The sequence below is a fragment of the Eriocheir sinensis genome, chromosome 3 (genome assembly GCF_024679095.1).
Source record: "Eriocheir sinensis breed Jianghai 21 chromosome 3, ASM2467909v1, whole genome shotgun sequence".
In the NCBI taxonomy this organism is placed as follows: Eukaryota; Metazoa; Arthropoda; class Malacostraca; order Decapoda; family Varunidae; genus Eriocheir; species Eriocheir sinensis.
The window spans coordinates 8,535,290-8,557,812 of NC_066511.1; the positions used below are offsets into that span (position 1 = coordinate 8,535,290).

Consider the following 22,523-nt stretch of genomic DNA (forward strand, 5'->3'; position numbering starts at 1 on the left):
GCAGCTGCCAGAGGGAAGAAGGGAAGGGAAGGCACGGGGAAGGGGTCCAAGGGGAGGGGGTACGGTATACGAAGAGAGAGAGAGAGAGAGAAATCGAGATAGAGAAAGGGGCGTGTGCACGAGGAGTTCCAGAAGTCTCCTGCATAAAGGTACATCACAAACACCATTACACTTGTTCTCCTTCGCGACACAGCTCAATAACACCAGAGAGAACGCATGTGTCTGGTCGCTGGGGTGCGTAGGTGTTTCTTGGGGTGTGAAAGTGTACTGAAGTGGCATACGTGCGGGCTGGGTAATCGTGTATGGCTGCGGGGGGGGGGGGGATGGGGGGGTGTAGGAATTAGCTCGCAGCTGCAAAATAGCTCCCAGAGATGTTTACTTTGCTTATTTTTTTTTTTACTCACTGCTATCGTTTACTTGTCCTATTTCGGCTCCAATGCACGGCGCTAACATCAGAGAAATGCTTTATAACAGTCGAGTAGGGCAGAAATCAACAAGAATTACCCCACGTTCACTCAGTTTTTGCTTGTTTGGTCTGTTGGTCTGGTATGTTGTTTTCTTGCCGACAATATCGACCATCAAAAAAGATCACAAGTGGAGGAACTAGAGCATAACCAAGCTTTTTTTTTCTTTTTTTTCTTTTTTGCGGTCCATTCCCCAGTGCGCATGCGTAGTGGACATCAGAGCGACTTATTTCTACGAGGAGGTATTTCTCATAAGAGCGGCGGCGGCGATCAGCTGAGCGGTTGTCAACAGAGGCAACTCAGTTATTTTCGTATAGGAGCTTAGTTAACCCTTCTTTTTCGTAAGTATTCGTGGCGTTACGGCCTAAGGTGATGTTGGAAGTGTTGTCAGGGTCATTCTTAAGTTAGAACGTTTATGAAGCCGTGTTACGTAAGCTTTCAATCGGCTGCCTGCAACGCTTATTGTTTTCTTATGTCAGCTTGTCAATACTTTTATTGTTTCGTGGATTTACAGTTCAAGATGATGATGGAAGCACTGTCAGCGTCATTCTGAAGTTTGAACAATTATTATCAAGCCGTGTTATGTAAGCTTTCAATCGGCTGCATGCAACGCTTAGTATTTTCTTGTCTCCTTGATTTACACTTGCTTTTGATCAATACTTTATCACTTACATCATATTTAGTTTGTTTGGGTCTTAACGTTGGTTATGATATATATTTCATGCATGATGGACCTCCTTGTGTGTTCGCTTTGTTTCTTTTATTTTGGCTTAATTTACTCTTGCTTTTCTGTTGGTGTCTGATGAATTATGTGGTCTCAGGTTGTGTTGGGTGTGTTACAGTATTAAGCTAAGTGTATCAAGCATTATTTGATGTATCATTGATTGTTTAAAGCCTGATCCTTTATGTATGGTCCACGACTTGGTTTCGTACACAAGCTTATTTCATTCTACCTTTCTATTGATATTTGATTAATTACATACTCCCGGGGTGTTTTATTTCCATTAGGGGTGTAAATCATCCTTTGTTACTTGTGTTTCAAGCTCTCATTTACTAATCTATGCTCATGTCTTGATGTTACACCCGTTTTTGTTTATACATCATGCACTGTGTTTTATGGTTTATTCTCATGTACCATGAAAGAGTACTGAGCATTTTTGGGGAGTAGTCTACTGGAATCAAGTCACCTGCAAACCTTAATGCCATATCTCAAAAACTCTTAAGTCAACATCCACACCATCTATAATTTCCTAAATCAGACTCTTTTGGTGTTGGAACTATTAATGTTTTCATCTCTTGCTTTACTGTACACATAAGATTTGTAATGGAAGGTCTTGGGTATGTTGCTAACAATTAATATATTTTACGATAAGAGAGATCCTAAAGATATTCTAAAGAAACTCAGTAATAATTATATATTTCATACCTTAAACTGAATTATTATATATATTTTTTATTATACTGTCTCCTAGTAAAAAGTTGCACACATTAGGTAGTCTTTTGTGGAGTGACTGTCTTATGTAACATTAAGGTGCTTTATGTAACTAAGAAAAAAGATTAAAAATACTGAACAGTCAGGATTACTGTAAGGGCTACTTCACTTTATAAGTATCCCCAAGAGAGAGAGAGAGAGAGAGAGAGAGAGAAACTGCATCATTACTGAACAGTGAACAGACAGTTTACCTTTGATACATGGCATCTATCTTCCTTAATATCCCTTGGGAATGAGCTTGGGGAGAGAGAGAGAGAGAGAGAGAGAGAGAGAGAGAGAGAGAGAGAGAATGGTTAAAGTGTTCATGCCATAGGTTACTTCACATTACTGCCTCATCCTTAATTGTTTCCCAAGAGTGGAAGAAAAGAAAAGGGGGGAAGACATAATTATATCCCCTGTGAAAATGGCAAAAGTTATGAACAAAGAGAAATGTTAGTGTGATGTAGCTACCTATATACTATATGGTCACACCACCTCATACATTTTTCAGTTTATAAGAAAAGAAATGAAATATACAATGGATCATTCTTGTTGATACGTAAACTGGAAAATTGTAAAAATATGGCATAAATCTTATAGATAATCATGATTTTGTAGTATGTTGGGAAGCCTTCTGTACAAAGCTGTTATGTTTAGGTCATCCTCAGTGAATGTAAAACTACTTTTCTCCCCAAAAGACAGATACTTGTAGTTATAGCCCTCCGTGATTTATAAACAACCCTGGGTTTCAAATAGCTTTTTTTTGTTTTGTTTTCACGATGATAACAAATGCCCCAGCTGGGACCAACACCGTTTTAAATCTTGTTAGAACTAGAATTAGATCTCGTATGGAAAGCATTCGGTCTCATCTGGTTCACGTTCCTATCACAAATTCATGGTCACTTGCCACCTTGGTAGAAATCTTGAGACTAATGAACCCCAATGGTTTAAGGTTCTAAAGATATGCCCCTGTTTGTAACCCCTATCCCTCCATTTCCCCGAGTCAACTTTTATCTTCTTCCTTTCTCACAGCCATACATTCCTTTAGAAAAATTGGATCTATTTGTGTATCACATCTAACCTAATCTAACCCAGTCTATGCATAGTCCTTCACCTTACCTCATCTCCACAGCCAAATGTCTCTGGAGAAGTTGGACCTGTCAGTGGCCCTCAAGCTGGCCTTTGTGGAGGACTCCTTGGCCAAGGTGGATGAGTACAGGACTCAGCTGCACCAAAATGCTCAAAAGGTGGATGCAGCTGTGCACTTCTGTAAAAGTTAATGAATGAACAAATGAGACAGGAAATGGAAATGGGGAAAGAACTGTTGTGTCACTATTAAGGAATATTAATGACATTCACACTAACATTTACACAAAATATCACAAAAAAGGTAAATTTGCCACCACCACAGTAGATATAACAAGTGATGTAGCCCTAGGTTATCAGATCATATCAGCCAGCAAGTCCTATCTTATTGCACACCATTAGAGAAGTTGTTGACCTCATGATGTAGTGTATTTACCTAGTTGTAGTATGCAGTGCTTGAGCTTCACTCATGTGATCCTGTTTCCATATCTATGTTTGTCCAGTTTTTCCTTAAAGCTCTGTACACTCTTTGCCTCCACCACAACTTTTTAATTAATTCTAAGTATTTCTATTTCTATGGGGAAACAGTACTTCTATGTGTCATTAAGACATTCTTTCTCATTTTTTCTGATGACCTCAACTTTGGCTTCACTTTCCCTTCTTAGTAATAGGTCTGTATTATCTAATTCCTTTTGGTCATTCATAAATTTATATAATATAATTAGCTCACCACCTCTCTCTTCTTTCTTCCTGTGATAACAGCTGCATTTCTTTTAGTCTTTCTTCATAATTTAAGAAAATTAGTTATGAAACCTGATTCTCGGCTCTAATTCCAGTAATAATTAACTCCATTTCAGTTGCAAGCTTTCAAAGTCATCATTTTCTATCTCCTGTGTGCTATATATTAGTTGAGCTAGCTTTATTAATAACAAAAATGTCATCTACACTGTTCGCTCCATGAAGTTGTAAACTTCAATATCAGGAATTTTTCTTTCCAGTTATTCTTGTGCCAGCTTATTTTGTGTATCTTCTTATGTGTTCTTAACATCTTCATAAACTATTTTACTAGTTCAAAGATATATGTCATTATTTCTGTCTTCCCTTAATGTCATATACTATCCGTATCTTTATATTTTTCTTCTACCTCAACTTTACCTGTTACTACTTGCCCCCTATCAGTCATTGTCTCATTCAGTCAAGTGGTGATGGCGATAATAATAAGTTAGTCAGCCATGACGGTTGTTGTTTTTGTAGTGATGGTGGGTATGATGATAATGAGTGAGTCAGCAGTTATGAAGGTTACTTTGGTGGGATGGAGATGGTGGTAATAATTTAATTAAAAATAATGAAAGTTGTGTCGGAGGTGGTGATAATTATTCAATCAACAGTGATGAGGGTTGTTTTAGTGGTGTGACACATCAGACACAATCACTCATGTGGATATTAGTATATGATAAATACCTGCAACTCATATTAGCAATAGAAAACAAATAATACACACTTGACATAGTTCGTAATTTCTAATATAGCATTCCTCAAACAAGAGTTTGTTTTCATATACTCATGATGAGTTTTCTTTACTTTTCAAAATTTATTATGTTCCCTCCTGAGTATGTCAAGGTCCTCTTATCTGTTCCCATAAATGCCCCTTCATCCCTTCTTTCCCCTTTCTTTTCTTTCCCATGGCTCCTTTCCTCCACTTTTCCATCCCCCTCTCAGCCTCTCTCCACCCTGTTCCCATCTCGTGTTTTAGCAAGTTTTCCTGTAACTCTTCAAGTGTGCTACATTGTAATGCATCATCAAGGTCATCACCACTTGCTGCCACTTCTACTACTACCTTCATTGCTTCTACTACTGTTACCTTTACTACTACCAAATATAGTAATAATATTTTTTCTTCATTTACTACTATTACAACTACTACTACTATTACTACTACTACTACTACTTATACTACTTCTACTTCTACTACTACTACTACTACTACTTCTACTACTGCTGCTGCTGCTGCTATTACTACTACTAATAATAACATACTTTTGATCATACTACTCCAGAGTACGATATAATCTTCCTTCAGCATCTTCATCCTACACCTGCATCTCACTCCTTTTCTCCCCAGTATCAATTTTCTCACTACACTCAAGACATGACAAACTTTAGATGCTGTCACTGTGATTAAATGTCTTGGTCATCAGAAAGGAATTCAGCAAAATTAGATGACAAAGAGGAAAAAGAAAGGCCCTTAGTAAAATGGTACTGCAATCTTCTTTATATTTTAGAGATGAGAGAGAGGTGGGTGAGAAGAATGGAGTGTGCAAGGGTGGCATGTTAAATAATTGTTATATGGAAATACTAAAAAATTGCATTCCATTCATGTACTGACACATTTGTTGACCCTGCAGGTGAAGGAGGAAATCCACGATGTTGTGGACCGCCAAGTTGGATCACTGCGCATGAGGGAGAGGCAGCTGGTTAGGCAGGTGGAGGTAAGAATCTCTCTCTCTCTCTCTCTCTCTCTCTCTCTCTCTCTCTCTCTCTCGTGACATGACATAACTCAGGTTTTATGCTCTCTCTCTCTCTCTCTCTCTCTCTCTCTCTCTCTCTCTCTCTCTCTCTCTCTCTCTCTCTCTCTCTCTCTCTCTCTCTCTCTCTCTCTCTCTCTCTCTCTCTCTCTCTCTCTCTCTCTCTCTCTCTCTCTCTCTCTCTCTCTCTCTCTCTCTCTCTCTCTCTCTCTCTCTCTCTCTCTCTCTCTCTCTCTCTCTCTCTCTCTCTCTCTCTCTCTCTCTCTCTCTCTCTCTCTCTCTCTCTCTCTCTCTCTCTCTCTCTCTCTCTCTCTCTCTCTCTCTCTCTCTCTCTCTCTCTCTCTCTCTCTCTCTCTCTCTCTCTCTCTCTCTCTCTCTCTCTCTCTCTGTGTGTGTGTGTGTGTGCTTGGTTTGCTCACTCTAGTCAAGAATATGTGCTGGTAGTTGCTGTCACATCACTTTCACAAATTTTCTTCCCATTTTCTTAAATCTTTGTCTCATCACTCCCCCACAGGTAGTCACAGCACATGAGACCTGCCGTTTGAGCACCCAGCAAGCTCGTCTGATGCATAGCAAGGGGGCACTCTCAGCCACCTCCAGCTTGCTGCAGCGTTGTGTCAGCACAGACTCAAACACCCTGTCCAAGATCAAGGTGGATGAAATGTTCTAGTAAGTGCTTGCTTGTAAAAGTTATTGGTAAGAGCAGCAAAAACATATTTGCCAAAGAATTTGTGTGGAATACCTAATATAAAGTGTCAGGAGTGATCATGTAGTCATGGGATAGATAAAGTATTTGGAGGTAGTTTGGCCATAAGAAGAAAATGGGTGAGTCATTATGCGGTGGAAATGTCTTCATGAGTGGTGCTGGCAAGTAGAGTTGATGGGGAAGCTCATTATGAATCTATGGCTGAGTCAAGTAAAACTCCTGTATGCCTTTTTTCAGGTCATGACAGTAATGTATCTAATTCTGGTTTTCAGCTCCCAGGAAGTCCAGCCAGCAAAGCATGTTTCAGTGCAACTGGACGAAAGTGCAGTGTCCTCAGCAATATCTCAGTTTGGCTCTGTTCAGTTACCTGACACCATCACCCACCACCCCTCTCCTGTCATTCCTGTAAAGTAAGTGTTTGTCCATATCAATTCTGCTTTAGTATGTGTTTCTAAAGCTTCCTCATGGACCCTAATATTTGTTTTGCTAAAAAAAAAAAAAAAAAATCAGTATCCACCTTGAATGTGAGTCACCTTGCATGTATAAAACAGGCAGTTGTGTGAAAATGATTGAACAATAAATTTCTGCTAACTATGGTTAGGGAAAACATGGATGATGATGATAGTGATGAAGAGAGAGAGAGAGAGAGAGAGAGAGAGAGAGAGAGAGAGAGAGAGAGAGAGAGAGAGAGAGAGAGAGAGAGAGAGAATTATTAGTGAAATTCAGATTCATTTAATTGTGTATACACTCAAGCCTGATTTCCCTGACAGATGTTTAACGCAAGTCTTTAAATAATTTATAGTTAATCTTTCTTACATGTCTTGAGGGGACCCTTCGCTTGTAAAATCCGAAAACTTCGAAGAAATCACTTTTTGAGAAAAAATTACCAAAGACTCCTCTATCATTTCTCCATACTCTGTGAAAGTTTCAGGTGTCTACGACAAAATTTTACCTGTCAAAAAAAAAAAAAAAGTATTTTTCAGTAGTCCTCCCTCTGCATACCTGAGTTTTCTAATTTACGGCATTGTTTATACCATTTCACACTATAGATACACTCCTCCCTTAGTTTCTTACCTATGATAAAAGTGATGGTATCATGAAAGTTAAAGAAAAGACTTTTTTTGTGTCCAAAACACATTTATGATATCTCTTAGTCATGATTTTATGCATATTTTTTCTCTGAATTTAGGCAAAAAAAAATCTATATATATATATATATATATATATATATATATATATATATATATATATATATATATATATATATATATATATATATATATATATATATATATATATATATATATATATATATTTTTTTCAGGAAAATGATGTTACATTGTCCAAATGTTTTACGGATGAATTGTAGCATTGGGTGTAAATATTGTGTGGACGTGTAGTCATAGGTGGAGTGTTTCATAGAATCGTGACGTTTTCCCGAAGAAGGAAAAATCTCAAAAACTATTCATCCAAATCTCATCAAACTTTCAGGTTTTTAAAATTTCATTATAACTATGTATAAGAAAAACATTTTTAGGAGCCCCCCCAAAAAAGTTTGTGTTCATGAGTAACAGGCAGAGGGTCACCTCAAATGTGCCAAAGTGTGGTAAAAGTCTGGGGCAGGTACCAATGTTGGTGATTGCCAGGCTGAGTATAGTCTGGGAATGGGCTGTGGCACCTGGACTTGTGATTCCCAATTCCCTGACATATATGGTTACCAGACCGGTGCTTCCCCCTCTTAGTCTAGGAAATTGAGGGTCAAGTGTATATGAAAGTTCTAATTTCATATGCTTAATAATTTGCAATGTTTGGCAGGGTTGAAGAGTACGATGATGAGGAACATGATGTCCTGCACAAGAGTGTGGCCGGTGCTGCTTCTGAACCTAGCAGTGGCAGCGGCAGCAGCAGCGCCCCCATGCATATTACTGTACAATTTCCTCGACTCAACAATCAGCACAACAATTGGCTCTTCAGGCAGCACAGCAATGGCAACACTTCAGGTGCTGATGCTCTTAATCCCTCTAAGGTAAGTGTCATGTATCCTTAGAGAAGTTACTTGATTTGATTTAATAGGTCATTATGTTATTACCTATGATTAAATTTCTCCTTCACTGGTTTGAAGGCCATTTCTGTGAAGAGGCTTTTTTTTCTTATGGTTTTTGTTTCATATAATTTATTTATCTTTCATTGTGGTAGATGCAGATCAGATTTTTCTAACCCTCTCTCGCACTTGGCACACATCTTCATGTGGAAGATGGCTTGACGCACATATGCATAAAAAAACTCACTTAAATTCATTGAAAATAAAGTTTCTGGTGGAAGTGTGTCAGTTTTTGGTGTGTCAAAGATGAGCATAAGTTTTATAAAAGTAAGGAATTGGCAACTTTGTCCCTTCCATAGACAGGCCAAGCAAGTGATAAATGATTCAGTATTTGCGCGTCAGGCAGGGTGTTCGCCCGCTGTTTCTGACTGTCCCCATTTTCTGTGGAGAGTTTCCGTACATAGGATAACTCATGTTGTCATACGCATAGCATACATTTATCTGTGCAAGTTGTGCAAAGTGAGTTCAGAATCTTGTTCCATATTTTCAAGGTATTCTTTGCAGATGGAAAATAAAGACTAAAAGTGTCAAAGAGAAAGAGATACAGCAAAACTTTGACTGATAGTGAAAGTGATAATGTATATGAAAGTGATGAATATAAAGAAATCACAGACAGTAATAGTGACATGGACACAGGAGACAGTGCCATTGAGGGACCATGAGGCATGGACCTACCACACATCACCATCACCACCACCACTACACCAACATCCTTATCGCGCTAAGATTATATCCCCTTCCCTCACCTGTTCCAACTCACCACCCACTCCACTGTCCTCAGCTGTTCTTCCTCAGTCCTCTACCTTCACACCTTTGCATCCTGTTTCTTTGTCATCTCCTCCAAGGACTTCTACCTCTACCACTTATGCAACTTTGCAGCCTGTTTCATTTTCAACTGCTCCTATGCCTGCTCCAATTCCACCAATTCTATCATCACCTTCATGCCCACTTACACCAACTGACTTCATCCCTCATGAATACAGAAGGCATGTGATCCATTCATCACCCTCATCATCAGGATCATCATGTTCACCATTACCAACCTCACCAGTGAGGTGTGGACACAGAGGGCCATGATGGGGTTGTGGTGGGAGGCCAAGAGGGAAGCACAGTGGTTGTGTGATTGTGTGTGTGCATGGTCATGCAATACAGACTTCTTTATCTGTTGGTGCCCCAAGTGATGATGAATGGAAGTCTGCACTTTTTCAACCCATGCATGGTGCGTTCACTGGAACTCCTGGTATTAACACCGCAGTACCATCAACACCCTTTCAGTACTTCCAGCTGTTCTTTGCAAGGGAGCTGCTACAATACTTGACTATGGAGACTAAACATTATGCAGAATTCATAGGCACTCCTGCGAGTCTGTATTTTCTCTGCAATGAGGAAGAGATGGCCAAGTTTCTTGGCCAATTTTTTCTGATGGGTATTGTTCAACTACCAACCATCAGACACTATTGGAAAACATGAGGACTACATAATTACCCTCCCTTTAGGAGTATTATGACCGGAAAGAGATTCAGAATCATCCTGAAGCATTTTCATGCTTGAGCCCATCATAAACACGAATAAACTCATCAAAATTTGCACTGTCATGGAATATCTACTCTGTCGGTTCAAGTCTGCTTATACACTGCAAGATCACATTTGTATTGATGAGGGAACTATGGGCTGGAAAGGCTGTTTGTCTTTTCATGTTTACAACCCCATGAAGTCACAGAAATATGGCATCTGGATATGTGTGGAACTTTGAAGTATATACTGGACAAAAGTAATGAGTCTTTGCCACAGTAACAAACCTAATGGGATCACAACTATTATAATTCAGTCAATCTGTGTGATAACTTGTTCATGAAGGGATTGTATGTGTGCGGCACACTACGACTGGTGTGGGGGGCACCAAAGCAATTACAAAAAACTGCACTCAAAAAACAAATGAATGATGATAGCACAATAGCAGAGCTGGGATTCTGTAGAAAAAATCTACCACCGGTATCGGTAGTCGGTAGCGAGCCGCGTCCAATCGGTATCGGTAGATCGGTAGATTTTTCAGAAATCTACCGATCGGTATAGATTCGGTATCGGTAGATTAAAAAACTCTATAATTATATAATAAAAAAATGCTTTTAAAGGCCCATAACACACTTTTTAAGTTATTTCTCTCTTATTTCGGTTAACTTAAGAATAGAAGTAAATTAGAGTCTTTTAATACCCTTTTAAGTTCAAAATACATAACTTATTTAATAAATGAATTTCTCCTCAAAAATAAACATCAAACTGAAAAAGTTAAATTTAAACAAACTAGACAATACAGCATTATTAACTTTCACAAAATAAATTTCTTCCTTCGAGAGTGAGAGCTAGAGCGTAGGTGAGGCTACTCGCGTCGGCAGGCCAAACAAGTGGGGCTCCCGCCAAAACTTTGGCGGAGCGAGAATTGCTAGGTCGTGGCTGCCTCTGATTGGCTGAGAACGCCCAGAACGGCCGGTGATTGGCTAAGCGTGATGACGTCAAAGTAATACCTGGAATTTCCTGCTAACTGCTTCCCATAGATGCGCTCGAACGTGTTGAAACTTGTCCGTTTCATTTTCGTCTTCTCTTAAGTCTTAACAAAAAGTCCCGCTTTTTCAATCTACCGATACCGATTGACTGCCAATCATGCGATCGGTAGCGGTATTCGGTAGTTTCTTCAAAATACCGAATGATCGGTATCGGTAGCAGTAATCTACCGCCGGTAGTACCGATCCCAAATGTCAATCGGTAGTCCCAGCTCTGCACAATAGCAATACATAATGACACAGTCAATCTATTGCAATGTATTGTATGGAAGGAAAAGCACATTGTCAGCATGGTGTCTACTTTCCATAACAGTGACACAATACCCAAACAAATACACAGCAAAGCAAAAGGCACAGACGGAAAGTTCCATCATGTCACAAAAACGGTCAGCAAGCCTATCGTGGCTGAAGATTATAATCAACACATGGGTGAAGTTGATCGTTTCGATCAGATGATCAAATACTACCCAATCCAAAGGCGCACAGTCAAATGGAGCAAAAAATAAATAGTATTTTACTTCATCCACATGGCTCTTTTCAATGCTTATGCATTGTACAAAAGCTACACCACTGACTCCAAGAAACTAAGTCTTCTTGAATTCCAGGAGTACATCTGTGAAAAGCTTGAGCATTTTCAGCCAGAAAAATGGCCTGATTTAGGGATGACAATACACCACACACCTGATGTAGTGAACCACACTCCATACCGTGCACCAAGACGAAGGCACACCCCTACAGGCTCTGTTGGCACCCCTGCCACTCCTGCTACCTCTGCCGGAACTGCTGGCACCACTGCCACCTCTGCAGGCCGTGATGGCACCCCTGCTGCCTCTGCCAGTCCTCCTGGCACACCTGGTACCTTTGCTGGCCCTGCTGGCATGCCTGCCACCTCTGCCGGCCCTGCTGGCCCTGCTGGCATGTCTGCCACCTCTGCTGGCCCTGCTGGCACCCCTGCTACCTCTGTAGGCACCTGTGGGACTTCTGGTACTGTTAACACCTCTGGCAACCCTGCCAGTGCTTCTTCTGACACTTCAGGTATAGTGTGAAGGCAGTGAGGTGAACAAAGGGGGTCATCGAAGTGTCGAAAGACTGTGGTAAGCACATTGCGCTTAGATACCCCACTGAAGCACTCCAAAGAAAAAATCCCTCATATGAAGCGACTACGGCGCCACTAGTGTTCCATAAAACATGATAAGCGAAAGGACACTAGATACATGTGTGTAGATTGTGATGTGCCTCTTTGTTTTCAAAACTGTCTTATTATTTATCAATGATCCCATGTAATTCATGTACACATGTATGCATTATGTAACACAAAGAAGCCTCTATAGAAGTAACAAAAATATTTTTTACTTTTCAATTTTCATAGAAATAGTGTCTTTTGCTTATTTTCAATAAAAAAAAAATATAAAATACTTTAGTCACTCCTAATCCTTAGTTACGGTTGGTCGCTGCTCTGCTGCTGAAGGGTGACTCCATCATCGGAGATAGCGTGCTGATTTGTTTTCCATTACTTTCTTGGGATCTAATTTACATTTCAGAATGATAATACCAGTATTGGAAAGCTTGTAAAACGACGGTTCAAATGAAAATGTAGCATGTAAAATGTTCATGAGAAAAGTTTTGAGCTACGATGTTGGGAACATAGTTTATTCTTAGTTTGATTATTTTTGTAGGATAAAATGTCTTAAATTATCTATATAATGGAGTTTTTATGTACAGATAAATTCCTTGTAAGTCTAGTGGTATATAATATGTGCCTACTTATGAGCTTGTATGGGATGTAAACTGGATACGAAGCAGGTGTATGCAAGGTGCGCGGATACGCCACAAATGCTTCTCAACAAATGAGATATTGGAAAGAAAACTTATGAAACTTACTGGTGCACAAAAGGGTTAATATCAATAGCATCAATAGCATATCAAATGCTCTTGTGCTGTAGCTTCTGATGTGTGCAAGTCTGCAGTGTAGCTCATTTTACTTTGTTAGTGGTGATCTTTCCACTTATAAGTGCATGATTTGCTTTCTGGTATTTGTCTGCACCCAACTTAAGAACGAAATTCAGAAAGGATGATAATGTAGAATCTTTTTCCACAGCCACATGCCACTCCTCAGAACAAATCAAATGATGTTGCTGCCTGGCTTGGGGACCTGCAACTGTCCTCCACAGTAACTGGAGATGATGAGTCCAGCCTCTTCCACTGTAGTGAGGGTTTTGACATGGTGGCCACACCAGCCACCTCTGAGAGCTCTAGTATTGAGATTGTGCCCCTTCCCCAGGTATGTGGTTAACTTATTGTGAAATATTCATAGTTGTCATTGTTATCCTGGCCTGGGCAGTTTTTGTAGCTAACACAGCTGTTAACTCTCCTTTTTGGGCTAGTCAGTAAATGGGTACCTGGGGAAACCTGGGATAGGTAAATTGTGGCAACCTGGATTTCACACCTACCTAGTGGCCCAGGGTAATGGATTCTTACCCACCACAAGTTCTCAAGGGCTAATGAAATGGAGCTGAGCAATGTGGCCACATGCAGCTTTAGTTTACGACCCCAACTTTACTTGTACATTGACTCAGTTCTAATACTTTCTTCTTAGACTAACTTTACTTGTACATTTAAACAGTTCTAATACTTTCTTCTTAGACTGTCTCAAATAGCAACCACAGAGGAAGTCTTCACTTTTTTTTTTTTTTTTTTTTTTTTTTGTCCATTCACTCACTTCTATTACATTCCTTTTCTTTTTTGGTTAAGGGCCATTTCAACTTTGTCATTATTGTAGCTCTTACCGTAAAAGCCATACTATAGCTTTAACCATAACAGATGCCCTCCTAGTTTTCTGAAAGATAAAGCCTCTTTAACCCTTTCACGCACCAAAAGTTTAATAAGTTTCTCTTTCCACTGCGACATCCGTCTGGGGCTCCCTAGGGGGCCTCGCAGAATGGCCTGACCGTGCGGCGAAAATTTTATCATGTTATCGATTTCACCCACGAGTATTCTTTTTTCCTGGCATTATTATATATCGTTGGTTTTAGAAGAGATTATTATTATTATTATGAAAGGAAAAAATATCAAGAAATGCAAATAAATAGTGAAGTTTACCGACTCTGAGAAAAACAATTTAAGGAGCGCGACTACGGGGGTCCTCCTGCACATATGGTACATCTAACAGCTTTGAAATTTTAGTGTGTTGTTTGTAGGTGTAAAGGTATGATATTCTGTGAATTTCATTAAATTTGGGTGAAATTTAGGAGAGACTCAAACAAAGCATATTTTTGTTTTTTTCTGTTTCACAGACTTTATTTTTCAATTAATCACTTTGAAAAAAATACCATAGAAACTTTGTTTACCTATCTACGTTTCGCATTGATAAAATTTTGGATTTTTTGTTTTGTCTCTGAAAAAAATTATAAAATTTTTTTGTCACTTAAAATTTTCTCCACTCTGTCCAGTTTTCTTTTTACATTTTTAAAAATTTTATCAATAGCAAAAATTGTCCTTTAGTTGTAGTTTTAAATGATACCTAACAAAAGTCGTTCAGACTTTTTACCGATTTTGTAAAAATTTTTGAAGTGTAAAAAAACTACTTTTCGAGATATTGGCTCCTAAAGATTTTTTTCCATTTCATCCCTGTCTTGCCATTTGTATTTATTTGATTGGCATGAAAGTTTTACATATTATTGTGTATACCTTGTTGACTTACTGGAGAATGCTAAGGCATCTGGTCCCCCTTTATAAAAAAGTTTTAATCAATCAAAGGTGAGGGTGTCAGAAGGTCAAGGTGTTCCTGCATGAATGTACTGGGCAATTCTGTCTCTCTAACAGTGTTTGTAGCTTAAAAAGTGACACGGTGATGAAAGTTTTGCTTGTAATCAGGCTCATTGTTCACAAATCTGTGAATAATTTGTTGTCAGAGCTGCAGTGATGTCTCATGAGGCAATGTAGATGATTCTGCAGTTGGTGGTGATGTAGGTGGCGGTGGAGTAAGTGGTGACAAGGCAGGTGGTCATGGAAAAGGGCGTGATTAGTACTACGTGTTGTAGCAAGTCGTGAAACACATGATTGTGGTGAGTGGTGGCCCGGCGCATAGCGAGTGCCCGGAGTGCCATCACGCTCCCTCGCTCTACCTCGCTTCTACTCTGCTCTCTTGCTTGCTTTCCGAGTCTTGGCTGCTCCATTAGCCCTCTTGATGTTGATGACTCTTTCTGGTTGCCTTGCACTTATACATCATTTGTAAGGACATTGTTTTGGCTGGAGTGGAGAGAAAAATGCGATCTGTGTCTTGCGAGGCACTGGCGTTCGCCGCATTCCCTTCTCCAATCCTCGGGCCGCGCAGAGTAAGAGGATGACAGATGACAAAATTTATGGAGAATTTTTTTTTTCTAATGCAAATTTTACGTATATACAAGCATTTAATGATACCGCATATGTTGACACATATGTCCGGATATGAGGCAACAGTGCAGGACGTTTAAAAATGGCCTCCAGGGAGGAGGGGTTTTAATTTTGAGAACAAACTTCACAACCTGGCAATTTAGGCTTTCCCGGGCATGATGAGCGATACACAGGTATTCATCCGATTTTAAATATATTCGTTGAAAAATACCCTGTAGACACCTGCCTTTAACCCCTTCGCTACGGCCAGGCCAAAATAGCGCCCCGTGCCGTATCCGGGATCGCCGCACGCGCCAAATTTCAAATGTCGCTATTGAATATAACAAGTTTTCAGCTATAAACTCAACATAATCATTATATATTATATATGAAAACATGCAGAATTAAATAGTGCACATAAAGAAACATAAATTAATTGATAATTTTGAGATGTAAGCATAAATATAGAGATAAAATAACTCGTATATTGGCTAAAGCGAGCCAGGACACAGTATGCGTGTCCTCGGATAGGTTACGGGGCACACAAGGACGCAGTATACGTGTCCTAGTGTTGAAGGGGTTAACCCGCAAACTGCTGTACGCCTTCTGGGCGGCTGAGCGGTAAGCTGCTGTAAGCCTTCTGGAAGCGGGCTTTTCAAACAGGCGCCAAAAAGTTTCCGCCGCGGCTTCAGATACTGCCAGAAAAACATTTTTGTGATAGAAAATCTAAGAAATATTCAGGAAAAAAAACATTTCGAGCTACAGATATGTGTATTGTAATATTTATGACACGTTTATGTAACTTAGATATCATTTATTGAAGGTCAATCTCTCGCTGATATAGCCGCGCTAGGCGACGCACTCAGAATCTCAGTCCCGCAGCTTACGGGTTAAAGGACCACAGTCGTGCTTACAGGCTGCCTGCTGAGAGGCAACTAAACCACAGGCAATTATCACATCAAATGAAACGGCACGAGAGAGTTGACAATTAGTTAGTTTATAGGTCTAGTTTGGATCTTTGACGCAAAATAATTTGATGCGATTCTGAAAGATATTTTATTTTTTGGTGAACTTTTAAAAGTTTTTGACGCGATTCGAGTCAAAAGCTCAGATGTAGACGATTCCATTTTGACACGAATCGCGTCATGGTGCGTGAAAGGGTTAATCTATACCATAGCAAATTTTATCATTACTAGCCTGTAGTTGTCCTCTGCCTGAAGTAAAGATCTCTGCCTGTCTGTTAATTATTTTTTATTTTTCTCCAGCATTCTTTAGATTTATTGTTCGGTTATGCATGATATAGAGCAGCAGATCAGTTGACTGAACACATATGAAACTTTTCACTGATTGCTGATCAGCTTAGTTCTAAGTTAAGGCAATACATCATTATTTTGATCTTCTACAATTCAAGCAAGTTGTATACTCCCAAACTGCAAAGGCAATAAATTTAAAATTCCTGTGAAAATAAATTATGGAAGTGTTCCACATTAGCACAAGTCAGCTAGGACACTACAGTACCCTCCTGAGTTTTGTGTGATTCGAGTTTTGCGATCATCGAGTTTCACGCTCAATCCTAAATTCTTACCATCCCGACTTTTGCGCATTATTGCCCCAAGTTTCGCGCTGCTTTGACATATACGGGTCACGTCTACCTATCGTCGCCGTCACAAGCGATTCCTTAAGGTGGTGTCACACCACACTGGCCGTTTTCCTCCAACTGTTGGGACAACTGGCAACCGAGTTGTCGGTTGTCCGTACGGATGGAAAACGGTTGGGGGTATGAACAACGGTGCGGTTGTATGTAAACAAACAGACGACGGCAGTGGCTGAGGAGCGAGGAGCAGTGGAAAATGGCCAATCAAGAAACTTGTAAAGTAGACTGGCAGAGCTGCTTTGTTTACTATTTAATCAATACAGGGCGACTGCTTTTTTACGTTGCGAATACTGACAACCAACCTTAGACGTGTGTGACGCACACCTGGAAAAGTTAGAGTTGCCAGTCACCCCTGTCGCCAGCAGGGTTGGAGGTAAAAGGCCCAGTGTGACACCAGCAGCTTAACCCTTAAAGCGCGGGTGTCCACAATAGTGTACAGCCGGAGCGTGGGCTCGTAGCGCGGGTGTCCACAATAGTGGACATGGCATTTTTTTAATGAATGCGCCGCCATATTTGATTAGTTTGCCGTTAAGTACAGTAAACATGCCGTTTTTGAGCTTTTTATGGGTATGGTACACAGAAGCTGTAAAAAAGTGATGCTTTTTATTGCTAAATAATAGAAAATAAGAACAATAGAGGTGGGTATCTGTCTATAATAATATGTTTTCATAGTTCCTACTTTATAACTCTGTACTCGTTCTACCAATGCTTATATGGTGTTCAAATTAATGTCAAAGGACAGCTAAGGAAAAGGACTTTACAATGATACCTCGTTCAGCAACGTTAGCTCAGTAAGAGAGAAGATACTTGAGGTTGAAGTGAGGTGTGTTTTTGAGTGAATATGCCCGCGTGGCAGGCCAGGCACGGCAAAATCTAGCCCGCGTTAAAGGCACGGTCACACAAGCTAGTTTCTCAGGAATTTTCCACTGAAATTATCTCCCAATAATTTTCTGCCTTGAATCTATCCTCAAGTTTGGTCACACAGAGGACTGTTGCATTCTGGGATATATCAGCTGAAAAGCAAAACAAACAATGGATCCAGGCATTGCAGAGTTTGCTTTTTGGTGGCGTTTGCTGAAGAAAAAAAAAAAAAAGAAAAGAAAGCATTTGTTTCATGAGTGGTTAGCTTGCTACCATTAAATGCTATGCGAATCTAGCAGTGAGGACCCAGACACAATGAGGCAGTGGCTATGCTTGGACAAGACAAAAGTCTAAGACCTGCTCAACCTGGTTACTTCAAGCTTATCTAGCTTCGTGGAACTCATTGTGGTACTGGAATAAACACTCGGATAGCTACTAAACCGATCAGCTGATACGCTCTCTTCTTGTGACCACAACTTACCAACCTCAAGAGAAAATAACCGACATGCTGGTGACTGAGTTTCTGACAAGAATTTTGATGAGTTTCCCATGAAATGCAGTCGACTTTGAATCTTTGTACAAAATTCTCGAGAAACTAGCGGTTTGGTGACCGTGTTCACACGTGCTGGGGTGAGATTCACAGAGTTGCACATAAATGGCCCACGGTAAAAGCTACAAACTAATGATTTAACTATCAACGTTGACTTCAGATTCACAAACCTTTCATTTCATCATAGTTAGAGGCTTTCAATACCCCGAGTTTTGCGATCAGTGAGTTTAGCGCTATACCTGCAGAACGAAGCAAGCGTGAAACTCGGGAGAGTACTGTAGAGCGTGGAGGAAGAGTACTGTAGAGTGTGGAGGAATGTGGCATGATTTAAACCATGGTTATCATTATTGCTGGAATAGTTACCTATCTGACACTTTGTGAGTACTGTAACAATTTGTCACCATATTCTTACCATGCTAAACTGCTTTTGTTTTATGGACTGGACTAATAATGAAAAATCGTGCTTTTGTCTATGTGTAAGCTATGCATGATTTAAAAAATATATATACCCTAATTAATTATACAGTAAAAGCCCTTTAAGACAGCATTACAAATAAGTCAGCATGGCAATAAAAAGTAAGAAAAATTACTCGTGTTGGCAATGTGGATTATTTGAGATCAATACTCAGCATGGTGACATACCATTGTGTGGTTAGCATGATTCTGACTTATGAGTATTAGGTAGATTGTGAATAATTTGAGATTGTGTAATGAGCATGTTAAATAGTAGAAAAGAGGGAGTGTTTTTACCACATTCTGAAAACAATTTGCAGACAGGAAGAGTTACTAGTAAGCATTAGTGAAGCAAACAAGTTTACAGCAACAAAACAGAGGTGTGTGGCAGATTGGACATTGGATGAAAATTGAGTAGGTCAAATGTAAAGGTGGGTAGTAGTAGCAGGGGTATAACAGAAAAAAAATCAATAGTATTTGTAGATCAATAGAGGAATGGATGGATGGATGAATGAGTGAAAGGTAGAATAAAAATTTTCTTTTCTCCTCTTTTGTATGAAATGGGAACTTACGTTTACCTATTTATTTCTCACACGCAAACACTTGCAAGCCCACCACGTGATCAGACCCAGAGGGAATGACAGGTGTTATATTTTGAAATTTGTCACCAGAGAAACACATAGGGAAGATTACAGAAGAGGCCTATAATTTCCTAACAAACATAATGTCATTACATTACTTGCTACATCATTGCTTATGATCTTATTGAGAAAGCTGTAGGTTACAGACATTTGGTCGATAGTTTTATATAAGTCTCATGTCGTTTTACGAATTATAATGGTGGAATTTTTCCAGAATCTAGGAACTTGCGACTGCAAGCGTCTTGTATCTATTTGAGTTAGTTTATGAAGTATGGTATTGCCTGCATCTTTAATTAGTTCTGTAGTTGGGTCAAATGCTCTAACCCTACTCATCCCTTTCAAAGCTTCACTTCATCAATGGTTACACTAGGAACTTCCAAGTTCAACAAATCATTCTCCTCATTACCCCTCCTGCTCACCCTAAACAATTCAATATAGAATTTTCTTTAACTCAAACTACCTTCTCCATATTCATCATGACACTGCCACTTGCATTTAATAATTGTAGTTTCTTGATATAGAAATTTCTAATAAAGAACAATAGCTCTTTCATTTGTGAAGTGTTTTTTAATGATTCACCCATTTCTCTGTTCTACAAGGACAAAATGTTATTCTTGGGGAGGCACAGTACTACAAATTATACATATATATCATAATCTCATGTAGTAAAGAGTTATCAATAAAAGAGCATAGTTTGAAGAAAATGTCAAGGTTTGAGTGGTAGATAAATATTTTTTATTGGTTTGTATATCCATAGTGGGGCTCCTCCCACTATATGATCATTCTTTGACTTCCTTTCAAACAACCCCCCTCCCCCCCTACCTTCATAGTGATTAGACTAGTTGCATTCATTAGTAGATTCATAAGTGATAGCATTATAGACAACTAATATAGGCCCACAGCATACTTAAAACAGCATTCTTTTACAGGACTGCTCATCATTGCCTGGATCAGGTGTGTGTGAGATTGAGAACCTTCATCACTTTATCAATGACAAGTCCTGTTGGCTGAGCACCAAGACACTTCCAGAGGATACAAACAAAGTGACAGAGAAACTGGATATCACCTCCATCTGCCAAGCCAATGAAACTTGCCACTCTTTTGAGGAGTGTCTGTGCCAAAATGAGTGTAGGGAGAAGGCACTGGAGAAGCTACAGCAGAGTGCAGACTTTAGGGCCAAAACAAGCCGTAAAAGAACCTTCTCTGAAGCTGAAGGCATCCACTCTGTACTTGCCCACATGGCCAAGATACTCACTTCAGAGAATTCCCAGTGGCTGCTGAGGAATAAACAAGAAAATGAAGATTCTCCAAGACCTGCAAAGTGTGTGATGTACAGGCCCCCTGGAGACCAGTGGCTTTGTAATGGGAACAATGCTTCCATTAGGACCTTACCTCATGCCCAGCTGCCCTCCCACTCCAACACTTGGCTTCTTAAAAACCTCAAAAACCAAAAGAATGCCCAAGAGAAGGATGAGAACGAAATGGAAAAGGAAGCCTGCACAAGAGAGGATAACAGAATTACTTCTGAGGCTCTGTCTGAGGCTCTAAAGAGAGTCTCTGTGGATCCAACCAAGAGGAATGAGATGAGCAATATTAATGAAAGTTACAAAAAACTCTACACCTGCCTGCCCTCGCTCACCATCAAGGATCAGCCATGGCTGTTGCCTAGGGTAGTGAATTCAAACAAAGAGCTTTATGAGGATAATAAGTGGCAGGATAAAAAGGATAAAGCTGCCTCCAAACACCTTTGGCTCTCCTCTTCCCATGAGTTATCCAGTGCAAGGAGCAAGGAGAGTAGTAGTTTTAATTTTCCTAGTAAGCTGCAAAAATCTTCTTCAGTCCATAGTGGGGAAAAATCTTGGCTACTTCATTGACCTTTGAAAGTTCCTTAAATATCATGTAAGTGTCTGTTTCCCTAAATTGTGCTCTTTTTCCCTTGCCTATTTAGTACTTGTTTTAATTTTCTTTACAGTCCTACACTTGAGTCAATTTATATTCTTTCATTCCATCTCAGGTTATGAGAGGTGAACATCCTTCTCAAGATACTAATGTTACAAACAGCAGATGAAGGGTTCAGCAGTAGGCAAAACTTTGTGGGACAAGAAAGTCATTTATACAGTTTATTTTAATTTTACTGATAAATAAATTCTATAGACAATATAAGAATGCCACAGTTTTGTTATGCATATCATATTTTCTATTCTGAATTATATACTTTTATATATATTTCATTATTTACAACATTTATGAAGATTAGGATTTTTTTTTAGTTATTAGAGTTTAGGTTGAAAGGAAAGCAGTAGCTATATTTCTTATTTACAAAAGAAAATAAATAAAATTTCATAATGCACATTGTGGATCAATTTTGAAGACAATATTTTAGTCATTTGTTTTGAAAAGGCAGCAACAGTGGTATTTTTTTGTTAAATGAGGAACCTTGGTGTTGCTGCCTCTATTTGGAAAAGGAGTTGATAGTAGGTTTGACTAGTCCCTTGACATCAATTATTGTTATATCTATACAAGATTTTTGTTTTCAGTATAATTGATCTTGTTTTTTTCTAGTATAGTGTTGTTCTTTCCTTCAGTATGTCAGTTTAAGTTTTATATCAGTTTTAATTACACACACACACACACACACACACAAACACATTTATATTACAAAGATTCATTTATTTATGAGTTGAGTCTGTTGTGCTTTCCTTGTACTGCATGTTTTGCTAAGATAAGAGTCATGTCCTGCATTGCTGGTGATACTATTCAGCACTCAAAAGTTTAAAACTGGATGATAACCCCCCCCACCCCCCACCCTACACACACACTGCTTCATAGATGAGCAAATACCATCTTTGCCTGTCACCCAGCAGGCTGGGGTTCAAGTTGGGACAAAAGTTTATTTACTGACAGGAGCAGTTACTGTCCTTTCTTAATTAAGGAAGGGGAATAGGGGGAAGGTGAGGTCCTGGCAATACCCATAGACTAGTCCTCTGAGCTCAAAAGAAAGCTCATTCTGTGAGGGTACTGGCTGGTGATGACGAGTCCCAACATGTGATCAGACCATGGGGTGAATGAATGACACACACAC

General features: G+C 39.5%; 1 protein-coding gene across 2 annotated transcripts; it reads left to right on the top strand.

Annotated features, from left to right (window-relative positions):
* The first annotated feature begins 12 nt into the window (after positions 1 to 12).
* On the top strand, positions 13 to 22,084 carry LOC127004513 (uncharacterized). Of its 2 annotated transcripts, none has more exons than XM_050872323.1 (8): positions 13 to 149; positions 3,068 to 3,182; positions 5,427 to 5,510; positions 6,061 to 6,215; positions 6,525 to 6,662; positions 8,068 to 8,278; positions 13,010 to 13,192; positions 20,371 to 22,084. In XM_050872323.1, exons 2-8 carry the CDS (start codon positions 3,072 to 3,074, stop codon positions 21,313 to 21,315), a joined length of 1,827 nt encoding a protein of 608 aa, XP_050728280.1. In that variant the 5' UTR covers positions 13 to 149; positions 3,068 to 3,071; the 3' UTR covers positions 21,316 to 22,084. The 2 variants fall into 2 exon arrangements, with proteins under 2 accessions (XP_050728280.1, XP_050728289.1); XM_050872332.1 differs by lacking the exon at positions 13 to 149 and adding an exon at positions 646 to 805.
* Positions 22,085 to 22,523: the final 439 nt, after the last annotated feature.